This window comes from Stegastes partitus, unplaced genomic scaffold, assembly GCF_000690725.1.
Source record: "Stegastes partitus isolate 25-593 unplaced genomic scaffold, Stegastes_partitus-1.0.2 Scaffold1121, whole genome shotgun sequence".
NCBI classification, from domain to species: domain Eukaryota; kingdom Metazoa; phylum Chordata; class Actinopteri; family Pomacentridae; genus Stegastes; species Stegastes partitus.
Genome location: NW_007578852.1, coordinates 180,253 through 192,547, shown reverse-complemented (window position 1 = coordinate 192,547; position 12,295 = coordinate 180,253). Strand labels below are relative to the sequence as shown.

The 12,295-nt window shown below is 47.1% G+C and overlaps 2 protein-coding genes across 3 annotated transcripts in view; both read left to right on the top strand.

Moving 5' to 3' along the window:
- Window positions 1-12,295, top strand: part of ptpn4a (protein tyrosine phosphatase non-receptor type 4a) — an 85,383-nt gene that overhangs the window by 65,367 nt on the left and 7,721 nt on the right. For both annotated transcript variants that reach the window (XM_008296342.1, XM_008296343.1), the window contains 9 exons: window positions 1,438-1,572; window positions 2,188-2,349; window positions 6,157-6,316; window positions 7,610-7,693; window positions 7,827-7,883; window positions 8,137-8,293; window positions 9,058-9,224; window positions 10,928-11,018; window positions 11,186-11,247. In XM_008296342.1, the coding sequence (XP_008294564.1) occupies window positions 1,438-1,572; window positions 2,188-2,349; window positions 6,157-6,316; window positions 7,610-7,693; window positions 7,827-7,883; window positions 8,137-8,293; window positions 9,058-9,224; window positions 10,928-11,018; window positions 11,186-11,247 (1,075 nt within the window). The remainder of the gene's footprint in view (window positions 1-1,437; window positions 1,573-2,187; window positions 2,350-6,156; window positions 6,317-7,609; window positions 7,694-7,826; window positions 7,884-8,136; window positions 8,294-9,057; window positions 9,225-10,927; window positions 11,019-11,185; window positions 11,248-12,295) is intronic.
- epb41l5 (erythrocyte membrane protein band 4.1 like 5) overlaps window positions 11,294-12,295 on the top strand; it is a 52,295-nt gene continuing 51,293 nt past the window's right edge. The window contains exon 1 of the mRNA XM_008296345.1: window positions 11,294-11,301. The gene's annotated coding sequence lies outside the window, so the exon portion shown is untranslated. The remainder of the gene's footprint in view (window positions 11,302-12,295) is intronic.

The window sequence follows — 12,295 nt, the reverse complement described above, 5'->3', positions numbered from 1 at the left end:
ATCAAGCGCTGCAAAGAAACTGGCTCACATGAGGACCAGCCCAGGAAAGGAAGACCAAGAGTCACCTCTGCTGCAGAGGATCAGTTCATCCGAGTCACCAGCCACAGAAATCGCAGGTTAACAGCAGCTCAGATCAGAGACCATGTCAATGCCACACAGTTGGAGCAGCAGACACATCTGTAGAACAACTGTTAAGAGGAGACTGTGTGAATCAGGCCTTCATGGTAGAATAGCTGCTAGGAAGCCACTGCTAAGGACAGGCAACAAGCAGAAGAGACTTGTTTGGGCTGAAGAACACAAGGAATGGACATTAGACCAGTGGAAATCTGTGCTTTGGTCTGATGAGTCCAAATTTGAGATCCTTGCTTCCAACCACCGTGTCCTTGTGCGACGCAGAAAAGGACTCTACATGCCTGGTTCCCACCGTGAAGCATGGAGGAGGAGGTGTGATGGTGTGGGGGTGCTTTACTGCTGACACTGTTGGGGATTTATTCAAAACTGAAGGCATACTGAACCAGCATGGCGACCACAGCATCCTGCAGCAGCATGCTATTCCATCCGGTTTGCGTTTAGTTGGACTATCATTTATTTTTCAGCAGGACAGTTACCCCAAACACACCTCCAGGCTGTGTAAGGGCTATCTGACCAAGAAGGAGAGTGATGGGGTGCTGCACCAGATGACCTGGCCTCCACAGGCACCGGACCTGAACCCAATCGAGATGGTTTGGGCTGAGCTGGACCGCAGAGTGACGGCGAAAGGGCCAACAGGTGCTAAGCATCTCTGGGAACTCCTTCAAGAAGACCATTTCAGGCGACTACCTCTTGAAGCTCATCAAGAGAACGCAGAGTGTGTGTGAAGCAGTAATCACAGCAAAAGGCGGCTACTTTGAAGAACCTACAATATCAGACATGTTTTCAGTTGTTTCACACTTTTTTGTTAAGTACATAATTCCACATGTGTTAATTCATAGTTTTGATGCCTTCAGTGTGAATCTACAATTTTCATAGTCATGAAAATAAAGAAAACTCTTTGAATGAGAAGGTGTGTCCAAACTTTTGGTCTGGTCTGTATATGTACACTGTTAGAGCCAAGCCAGCAGCCTGACTGTGTGCCCAACACAGGACTTGAATCACACCCGACTGACAGAAGGCTGTTTAACTGATTCAGCAGCCACATCCTACTCTGATGGAATCTCTTTATACTGCCTCATCCAGTCCTGCCTTCAAACTGATGGACACGCTCTCTCTGGCTACATTTTTATAGCCTGAAAATGGAGCCAAGAGAAGCTGCACAAGTTTCCTTTCAGGTCACTTGAATGACAATTCAAGTGACCTGAATGACCAAATGACTCCAGAAGAAACACTGTTTAGCACAGCTGTAAAATGTGCAGTTATTGTTCTCATTTTAGACATTAATTAACATCACGGTCTAAGCAGGTCTCCCAGCAAGCCATTAGCCAGGAAGCTGGTGGGCGGGACAGACTGGGAGTCGGTCAGCAGGAACAGCCTATCAGATGAGCGACTGGAGACCCAGAGCCTGCCCACTCGCTCGCCGCCCGGCACGCCCAATCAGTGAGTTGTAACTAAATGCACCTAGAAGACATGAAAAACCTTGGAAAAAGTTTTTAGTGTGCATCTGTTTACTGCAGCACAGAACTTTTTAAGAGTCATTTCAGAACTTTATAGGCAAACATTTACGCTGTGAAAGCGTCTGAGGCCAAACCATGACTCCGAAGGATAAAACCAATCAAGCAAATGTCACACCCATCCTGCTCCATTCACGGAACAGCCACATATCATGTCAGATTTTTCAGTGTGAGTTTTGGTGCAAACCAAGACAGTACGTAGTCGTGCACTGAGTTCCATCCATCCATGGCCTGTACGCCGCTCAGTCCTCACTTTCAGTAAGTTAACCTAAATAATTTAAAGTTAACCTTCAAACAACAACAAGAGAAAGAAAAGCGGCAAAACTGGGACTCAGCTCAGAAACTTTCTGATCAAGCAGCAAGTACATAAAACAACAGTTCTGAGCATGTATTGGATGTCAGCTTCCCAGCACGTCAGGGTCAGGGTCCAGGTCCAGGTTAACCCTGACCCGGACCCAAGGCTACACACGTACCTCCACCATGCCAGAAGAACTCAGGCTGTGATGTCAGCTCTAACACATTATGTCTGTGTGTTTGTCAGGAACTCTCTGTTTGTACAAGAGGGGACACGGATACGGCCATCGTCAGTTGGCCACCTGGTTGATCATGTGATCCACGCCTCCCCTAGCCTACCTGTCTTCTCCTCCAATCACAAGTCAGCATCGTCCACGCAGGCCAACAGCATCAGCCTGGACTCTACACCGTAAGCCCCGAGCCCCCGCTGCCAGCAGCTCCATGAACTGGTGTCATTCTGCCTCCTGGTCTCAGTTCTTCCTCTGTCTTCTTCTCATTTGCTGCATATCCCGCCCACGGTCTCTGAAGCGCTTTCTCTCTGGGAAAAACATCAGCTTTTGACTCGGTGGCAGAGCTTTGGTTAGATCATAATTTCACTGCTTCATAAATAGAACACCCCCCAAACAGCCACCCTTTAATTTGGAAGTTACACTTTACTCATCAGCGCCCGTCACAGTCTGTCTGACTCTGCTGCTGAGTTGACAGGTTTTTAAATGTCTGTCTGTGGCTTCTCCCAACAGTTCACACCCTCTCCCAGTGTCACTTAGCTGGCCCCAAAGGAAAGATGAACCCTTTGAAAACAGCCTGTAAAATGTGTTTATAGCGGGTAGCAGGGTGGAGAGGTTGTGCAACAGGGCGGAACTAGGAATTAGTGTGTGTGCGTCTATTTGTGCTTTCTGCATGTCCTCAGACAGGCTCACACACTGTACAGTATCTGGTCCTTTAACTTATGAAGCTCCACAGTCCAAACCCTGAGATCTTCTGCTGACTGACTGACTGACTGAGTGAGTGACTGACTGACTGAGCTACAGAGATGGAACATTTGTCCGTTGGAAGTCAGAATGGTGAAGCAACACTAAGGTGGTAGTTCCTCAGCCTACCAAGCTACACACACGCTCAGGCCAAGCTGGTGGCTCATCGCTCTTTCGCAGAGCCAAGAGATGACGTAATCTCTTGCTGTGTCTTCCTGAAGCAACACAAACACTGTCATGCATGTGGTTTATTGGCTCCATGCTGTTTGCCTGTTACGTTAATAAAACGTTGCGTCTTTGTTTAATAATTCAGAAAGAGGATGTTAAATCATACAATTTTAATAATGAACTCTTTCAGAATTCTTAAAATGTGTGTGTGGATGATTGTCATGTTTACAATAGGGCTGCAAGTGTCTCAGTGGTTAGCACTGTCGCCTCGCAGCTAGAAGGTCGCCGGTTCACGTCCCGGTGAGGACACCCGGGATCTTCCTGCGTGGAGTCTCCATGTTCTCCCCGTGCAGCGTGGGTTCTCTCCGGGTTCTCCGGCTTCCTCCCACAGTCCAGAAACATGCTGAGGTTAATTGGTGATTGTAAATTGTCCGTAGGTGTGAATGTGAGTGTGCTTGGTTGTCTGTCTCTAAGTGTAGCCCTGTGATAGACTGGTTACCTGTCCAGGTGAACCTGCCTTCACCCTGAGTCAGCTGGGATAGGCTCCGCCCCCCATGATCCTAGTGAGAGTGTAGAGATGATGGATGCTGGAATTATCACCCGTCCTCAACAGGACTACGACTATGAAGTCAGGCTCATGCATGTGTGTTCCTAACCCCAGAAAACCATTCAGCTTCCATTCATCAGTTCATTTTCTGTGGAGGCTCATGGGAGTGTGTTGTCCTGAGCCTATCCCAGCTGACATTGCACAAGAGGCAGCTGGTCTGGTTGTTAGTTCATCAAAGAGATAACAGACAGAGAACCCTGTCCGCTCACACCCACTGCTGCTGCCAAGTCAGTCACATTGAAGCTGCCATGCATGAGTTTGGACAGTGGGAAGAAGCCAGAGCACCCAGAGAAAACCCTCACAGGCACAGTGAGGACAAACGCCACACAGGAAGGTCCAGCCGACCAGTACCACAGAACCTTCTTGCTGTGAGTGTAAACCAAAGCACCTCCATCCCTCCCGACCTGTAGCTAGAAGCACACAAACCATTTGCTGTAATGTTAAAGAAAGAGCCATGATGGGGCGGAGAGGAGGGTTAGGCTGAAAGTGAATCGGTATCAAACTCTCAGTTTGACAATATTCTTGCCTTTTTAAAACTGTCAGTATGACTAGGGTCTCTAGTTTCCTTTATTTGCTGCCATGAAAAACCCAAAGACTTGAAAATAAATCCCTCCGGCGGCTCAAATCAGTTTCCTCCTGGACCCTCCCGGTCTCAGATATTCCTGTTGGACTGCAAACAGAGGGCAGAGTTCACTAAGTAGGTTACTGTCAAAAGAAACAAATTCATGTTTTTAATCATCTCTCTCAGCTTCAGTGGCTCTGAATTACTTCCTCAACCCAATTTGGATGTCTACTTAAAAGATTTGGTTCCAATCCAGATTACACTTTGGTTGCTGAATAACTTCAACTTTGCACCAAGTAGATTACATTCTGAGTGGCACATCCCCTGATCTTAAAGCTGAAACACACTGAGTGTGTATTTGCAGTCTTTACTGACACCACTCAACCCAGTTCAAAGTCTCCAGGTTGACCATTTTGCTCAGGCCTGTAGTCCAGGTTTTCCCCAACGCTCCTCCAACATTCAGAATCTGCTTTCTGTCTTGGACAGAAGTTTTGCTCTGTGTCAGTTCCTCATATAGTCACTACAGCAAACCGGCAACATGTCTGTATGATGTTCAGTTTGTAGCTGCATGCAGTGAACATGTTCTGTGTGACGAGCCGCGGTGAGCTGCAGTGACTTTATTTCCTCGACAGCGTCAGCACACAAGAAGATGCAGTTCTACCGTATATTGTCACAACAGGGCAGCAACTGGATGGTATGTGATGGTGAATTACTTTATATGCTGTAATCAGGCCCATTTCTTCACAGATTCAAAGCAAAGGCTGGAAAATAGTTTGGTTTAAAACAGTGGGTGTGCACTGACAGCTTTTAAATTTGTCCTGTGGAGGTTGTGAATGCGACGTCTTGCTCCACAGCAGCTGGTTCGAGACGTCTCGTGAACCAGCGGTGGGATTTTTCTGTCACTGCACGCTGATTAATTTCTATCTTGCGTCATGCTTTTAAAGATTTCTCAGGCAAAAGAAGACAATTAGCATTTGGTTACAATGAAATGATTCTAATGGCTTCATCACAGCTGGTGCAGACAAGGTTTCAGTCCTGTCATGCCAGAGTCTGGCCTAAGTTGTGGTGTGCTATGAAGATGTTTGCATATCCGTTTCACTCGTGTGTGTCGTGCTGAGGACATACAGTGATGTGGGAGGACATGCCTGCTGTGCTCTGCCCTCCTTCTCAAAGCCTGACCTGCTTTTGACCCATAATAAATGTTGGTTTGCGTGTGTGTGTTTAAGACATACAGTGACACCAGTAGCAGCAGCCCAAACAACGCTGATGCTCTCTGACTGCTGCTCCGTCCTTCAGGAGCGGCTGAGCACTTCTACCCACCAGAGAGCGAGCCGTGAAGCCGCTGAAAGCCTTACCTGACTGACGCTGCTGTTGTTTCACCGTACACAGGCTGCCTTTTATTGTCTCGTGATGGGGGGTGTTTTCCTCTCTTGCAGCCCTTTTATTGAGGTTAATGCATTGTGACTAACACAGTGCTATTAAGCCTCTCTGTCTCTTGCAATCTCTTTCTCTCTCATTCCCCTTTATCTGTTTTTCTCCATTTGTCTCTGTTTCTTTCAGTCCACCTCTAACAAATAGAAAGACCTTTAGCGAGACCATTAGTTGTGTATTTATGGTACTGGTATGTTGTGGCTTTTTCTATCGGCGATGCCAGCTGCAAAAAACTGAGTGTGGAGACTGCAGATGATTTAGAATGTACTATATGTTGTTCTATAACAGATGCCATCCTGTGGCATAGCGATCAAAAGAAGCCTATCAGCTCATCTAGACAACGTTTCCTCACATCACTTTGCTTATCTGAGCCACTTTCCCCCCTCTCACTTTCTTCTGTCTTTAATTTCTTGCTTTATTTCTACTTTTATCTCTCGGCCTCTGATCGTCTTTCTCTCTCCGTTTGCCTCCCCCCAGTTCTCCAGATGGGGTAGATGGCCAGCCTCCAGCTCTGCCCCCCAAGCAGCTGAGCAGGAAGACACTGAGCCAGATCATCCAGGCCCACTCCCAGCAGAGCCTCCTGGACAACCACCTCAACGAGATGTACGATGTTCCCGTCAACGCCGACAAGACCACGGTCAGTATGACGGCACAGACATGTTGGATTACAGGAAGTTTTCGAGTGCCCAGCTGCATAAAGCATCCCTACCCCTTCCATCCTGGAGGTCCTGCACTGACCCAGACCGTGTCCGTTACAAAATGCAACAAGTGCCACTTTGTGAATGTCGCCAAGCATGGCACGTTCACCCCAGAGTGCCACGTACAGCCATGATCAGCGTGGATGTACCATTTGTTGTGATTCATTCCTGCTGTGTCACAGATCAGGAACATTCGTGTCCCTGACTCACGGTTATGAGGCTCGTGGGTATTTACTCTCTAATTTACAGTTGTGATTACCAGGGAATGAAAATGTTTGTCTCACTCTAACCTCATGAAAAAATCAATCAGGCTTGTTGACATCAACGTTCTTTTGAGGAACTCTCATCCACAGAGCCCAGGATGTTCGTCTGGGCCTTGCAGCTGTTTTAGCGATTACTGACTAAACTTTGAGGATCTTTTTCACATCGAATTAAAGTTAATTTAATATCAGTAGTGAACTACCTTGAGACTGCACACATTGCACTAACTTAATTTAAACATTTGGACAGACTTAAAATAGTTTTGCAAAGTCCAAATTGCTTCTTCAGTGTTTTCCCCGTTTGTCCAGCTCAGATCTGCTTTCTTGAAGTTTTCAATCGATCAGAGCTGACTGATGACAAACTGCGGCTGCGACAGCTGCAGTACATGTGCAGGAAAGCTAACGGTGTGGTTCTGCCTTATCTTCCAGCTGGACGTTTATAATAAAGATTTGACTGGTCAGAGCCTGAGCAGTGTTACCATGGCAACATGATCGTATTACCTCTCTCGGGAGTTTTCTTGGAAAAGTTTGATATTGACACTGAACAGAAGTATTGGTGTAACGTCTCGTGTTCATAGAGATAAACCCAAGGACAGGTTATCTGCATTCTCCAGGTGGCCACAAACACAAAGTGAAGAGAACGACTCCACGTCTGCTTCATGGGAAATCAAACTACTGTTTATGGACATAAACCAGTCTTGTGTGGTGGATTTGCTCCTGCTTGTTCAGATGTTTTTTCTGCTCCCTAGTGGCCATAAATAAATTAGTGACACTCTTAATCTAAGTTACACTTTCATTAGAAATGTTTAGTTAACACTCCAGTCAAAAGGAAATTTAAACCAGGTACAGCAGAAGTAAAGGTTTGGTTCTGTTGACCAGCCTGTTGTAACTGTGCTCTGTGCTGGAGGAGGACGACTGAGAAGACAGCAGGATGTAAACTGGACTTATCTGTGTTGAACTGTGTTCTTTCAGCTGAATGGAGTAGTCCCTCATGATAACCTGGTCCTGATCAAGATGAGACCTGATGAACACGGCCGATTCGGCTTCAACGTCAAGGTGAGACACCTGCTCCACACCTCTGCTGCTGTGCATCATCTGTATGCATCACGCCACGCTCACAGTCCTTCATCAGTGTCTCCCCGGAAAACTCAGCGCATTGTAACGTGAACACGTACCTGTACGTTTCCAGGGTGGAGCTGACCAGAAGATGCCTATCATTGTGTCAAGAGTGGCTCCGGGAACATCGGTAAGTGAACAGCCAGCTCGTCTGCAGAGCTGTAAAGCAGTCTAGAACAGCTCAGCGTTATGCACGCGTCTGATTGGTTGCTTCAGTGACTCCAGTCACTTGACGTATCCGTCCCCACCTTTGGCCAGGACAGTGGCTCAGAGCCATGCTAAGCTACTAGCGTAGCCATAGAGTGTCATCTCTGACTGTCGACGTGTTGTCAAAGTAAACCCTAACAAATGTTTTAAAAGCCTCTCTCACGGTTTCTCTTCAGGCTGACCTGTGTGTGCCTCGCCTTAATGAGGGTGACCAGGTGGTGCTGATTAATGGGCGGGACATCTCGGACCACACCCATGACCAGGTGGTCATGTTCATCAAGGCCAGCTGTGAGAGCCACTCTGGGGAGCTCATCCTATTGGTCAGACCAAACGGTGAGTTGTTCCATTGTCAGATCTGCTCTGAAATATTGAACGTTAGCCTCCGTGGTACGGTCTTCAACAACAGAGTGTCGTGAACAGAATATGAAGAGCTGTTGTCTATCAGCTCGTTATTACCAAGCCAGTTCTGTGATGGGGTTCAGCAGGCTGTGTCACAGTTACATCTGGAAGGTGGTTTTTACCAAAGCACTGGTTTCTGTCGTGCTACTGGGTCAGTGATTGTCAACATTTGGTTATCTAGGCTACGTGTAACACATGAACAGCTGGTGCAGCCCACTCTGGAAAATTAACTGCTACACGTGGCTACAAGCTTTGGTTCCGCTTCTGGACCGCTCAGTCCCGTTCTGCTAATTGCAAATGAAGTCTATGAAGTTGTACGTTTAGGTTTCTGTACATCTCAGCTGTATGGATTCAGCATGGAGGAACATGCCGAAGCATTTCCTTTCATCAGCATAAGCGGTGCGGGGAGGGAAGCTTTAAAAGATGATGAAACAGAAATTCTTGGTATTTTATCTGGGTCAGAGAGGGATTTGAGCATTCTATCCTCTCGTACATCAAAGCAGATATAAGATTGCATCGATGCATTGAATGCCTGTCGATTCTCATCATGGGATTCTGCTGTTGAAACGTATATATGAATGCAGGCGTTTGCACAGATATGAACTACGGATGACCGCTTATGGTTGTAATGACTTTGAGCATTTGTTATGTTGAAGGTTTTTTCTGTCCATGCTTATTTCTTCTTCTGCTCCATTCAGCCATCTATGACGTGGTGGAGGAGAAGGTGGACTCGGAGCCAGATTTTCAGTACATCCCAGAGAAGTCTCCTCAGGACCCTGCCCAGCTAGACCAGCATGCTCTGAGGGACTCTATGGTCACACTGAAGGAAGGCCTGAGCAGTGGAGCCATACTGGCACAGTTTGATGTGAGGACAAAGACAGAAGATCTTGACATAAACAGACTCCAGACACACTTCTGTTATTTAGTGCTTCATATCCAGGTTGAGCAGAGCACCAGAAACTCTGTTCTGACCAGTACTGAGCAGTACCATAGTCGTAGCAATGATTGGGTAGATGTCAGCGAGGAAGCTAACGATGCTGATCACAGATTCAGGATTTTCATTTGCAGAAACAATTCATGCAACTGGATGAGCGCATCACAGAGCGGCCTCGTGTCAGAGCGGCCGCATGCTGCAGAGTTAGGCAGGGACGGTCTGAGATGTGAGCAGGACAGAAACAAGGCAGCTGAAGGAAGACAACAGCTGGTTGTCTGTGGGACGTGCAGCATTCAGCCTCCAGTGGTACGGCCACTATGGCCAATACTGCTTATTGATCTGCTACTGTGACAGGACTCTGATCGGTACTTTCTGCTATGTTGGACACCTTAAAATATCATTTATATTGCTTCTTTTTTTGTAAATGTCCTCTCTTTCATTCTTTACTTTTTAGCAAAAACTTGATGGCAGGCCTTTTTCTTTGGCAGTATTTCTGCTGTTTGTTGCTGATGGTTTAACTTGTGGTTTCACTACCTTCTCTACTGCTGCCAACACCAGCGTTCAGTCAGAGCAGGGTGAGCATGGACCAGTTTCCCTGCAGCCTCTAACCACTGCATCCCTGCACCCTGACTGCTCTGAAACTGATGCTGAATTTCTGACTGATGGGTCGGATGATGCTCTGCTCATTTCAGATGGAGTTTATGAGCCCATAGCTGCACAGAAATACGTACTCCATGCCTGTGCCATCCCTGTGAGGGTTAGGGTGAGCATATATCACTACCTACAGGAACAGGAGACCAAGTACCAGCCAGGGTTAGGGTTAGAGTTAGCTAGGTAAGCTGCACATCTCTGCCTGTATGTGATGAACTTTGACTGGATGTTGGGACAGTTGCTTTGTTTTCAGTCCTACGTGGAGGAGTCGAGCGAGCGTTGTCAGCGTAGACTCCGGTCTGAACACTGACCGGCTTCTCACTCAGAGCATGTATGAATGTGCTGCCATGTGTTGTGGAGAGAACAGCAGAAATGCACCATAGACTAATTGGAGATGGACCTGGTGTGACAGAATGTGCAAGATAATGTTTATCTGGCAGTATCAAAAAGGAAATCCATTTCCTACATGTCTCCAGGACTGATAGCAGAACTGATGACATGTGATAACAGGATTTGGGCCCAGAGCCGATTGAATATCCAGCCCTCACTGCAAGTGCAATAAAAGCTTGACCAACATGTGCTAATCCATCAGAAACCACAGATAGACAGATGTCGACCCCAGGCATTTAAAAGTCAGGCCAGAGCACGTGTTGGCTGCCACGGCCCGTCCACCAACCCCAAAGCAGCCGGCCAGAAGACGGCGCTGAATAGGCTGGCTTTGTTGAGGAGCGGTCTCTAACTGGCTTCCTCCTCCACATTCCCAAAACGTCTTTCATCATCATCTCTTAACAGCTTTCTGTTTCACTGCTGTGCTATTGACTATGAGGAGGAATGTTCAAAACACTCAGATAGATGCACGGACAGCCGGTGAGCAGCCACTTGTGCTCCCAGCATGACTCGTACATGTTTACAGTGTGCACAAAGAAAGAGTCTGTTTTTACTGATCTTGCACACCTTTGACCTTTGTGTTCCTTTTTCTACAGCAACTGTACAGGAAGAGGCCGGGGATGACCATGCTGTGTGCCAAATTACCTCAGAACGTTTCCAAAAATCGCTACCGAGACATCTCTCCATGTACGTGGCTGCACGTGGCGTCTGTTTCTGTTTTCAAATATGTGCTGGCATCGACCTCTTGCTCTCTTCTACACCCATTTTCCTCTTGAACTCTTTTCTCGCAACCTGTTTCCCCCTTTGCCATCTTTCCCATGTGTAATCTTTCCCTCTTTCTCTCCTCCCGACAGATGATGCCACACGGGTCATTCTGAAAAGCACAGATGACTACATCAATGCAAATTACATCAACGTGAGTTTGTTCATCCTCATGTTTCTCTTTCATCTTTCCATCAGCGTGCCCTGCGTTGTGTGCAGCATGGCCGGGGCTCCGTTTTGCTCCCCATCAACACATGTTGCAGCGCTGCTGGCTGTACTGGTGAATAAATCAGCCGCAGCAGCTTCATGTTGTCAGTTAATGTTCTGCATGTTTCTGAGTCAGCGAGGCGTTTGTCCTGTCAGGCTAGCAGCAGCTTGTGTGTACGATAAGAAAACTGAGAAAATGCGCTTTTGGAGGGACGCTTTCTATTTTCATGTAGTTTTTTGATGCAATCTGATCTCAGACATCTGCAACATGCCTGGCTTTTTCTGTCTGTCTGAAGTCAGGATATCTGGGAGCCAGACAGGTCTGTGCCCTCTCAGGCTATACTGGACATGCAGGAAACGTCACCAGCAGAATCGTACGGAGACGAGAGCAGCTAGCAGCGTGCTGCATGGAGGACACGTGTTCTATCATTGTTTACTGTGTGCTCTAATGAAGGATCCCTGTGAGCATCAAGGGCACCGGCCTTCTAGGTCTGATCAACCGTTATTAGATTTATCTCATTATCTCTTAGACCAAGATGCTCTGCTGTCTGCTGTCATACTGACAGTGACCGGGGACAGTTAGAAGCCACAAGATGTTCGGCTGCGACTCTCATTTACTTCCTGTTTACTCTGTAACACCGTGGCTGCACTAAACAGGTGACGTCTGTAGAGAGGCTGTAATAGATATATAATGACATGAAACTAGCTACTCAGGGTGAGATGGGCCTGAGTGGTGCTGTGGAGATCCACTCTGCACTAGTAACAATAGACCAGTCTTCTGTTTCCACTATTTAATGAAGGTGTGCACAGAGATGGGTCATTCACTGGATTTATTAGTTTACATGTAACTGCCATCATACATGAAATAAACCACACAGTGGACTGCAGTCTCCCCTGAATGACACAAAGTCAGGTAAAAACCCAGAAACTGACAGGTACACCCTCCTCCGCTGCACTCCCAGGCTGTTGGTGTGCTGTAGGTGTGTTGTAGGTGT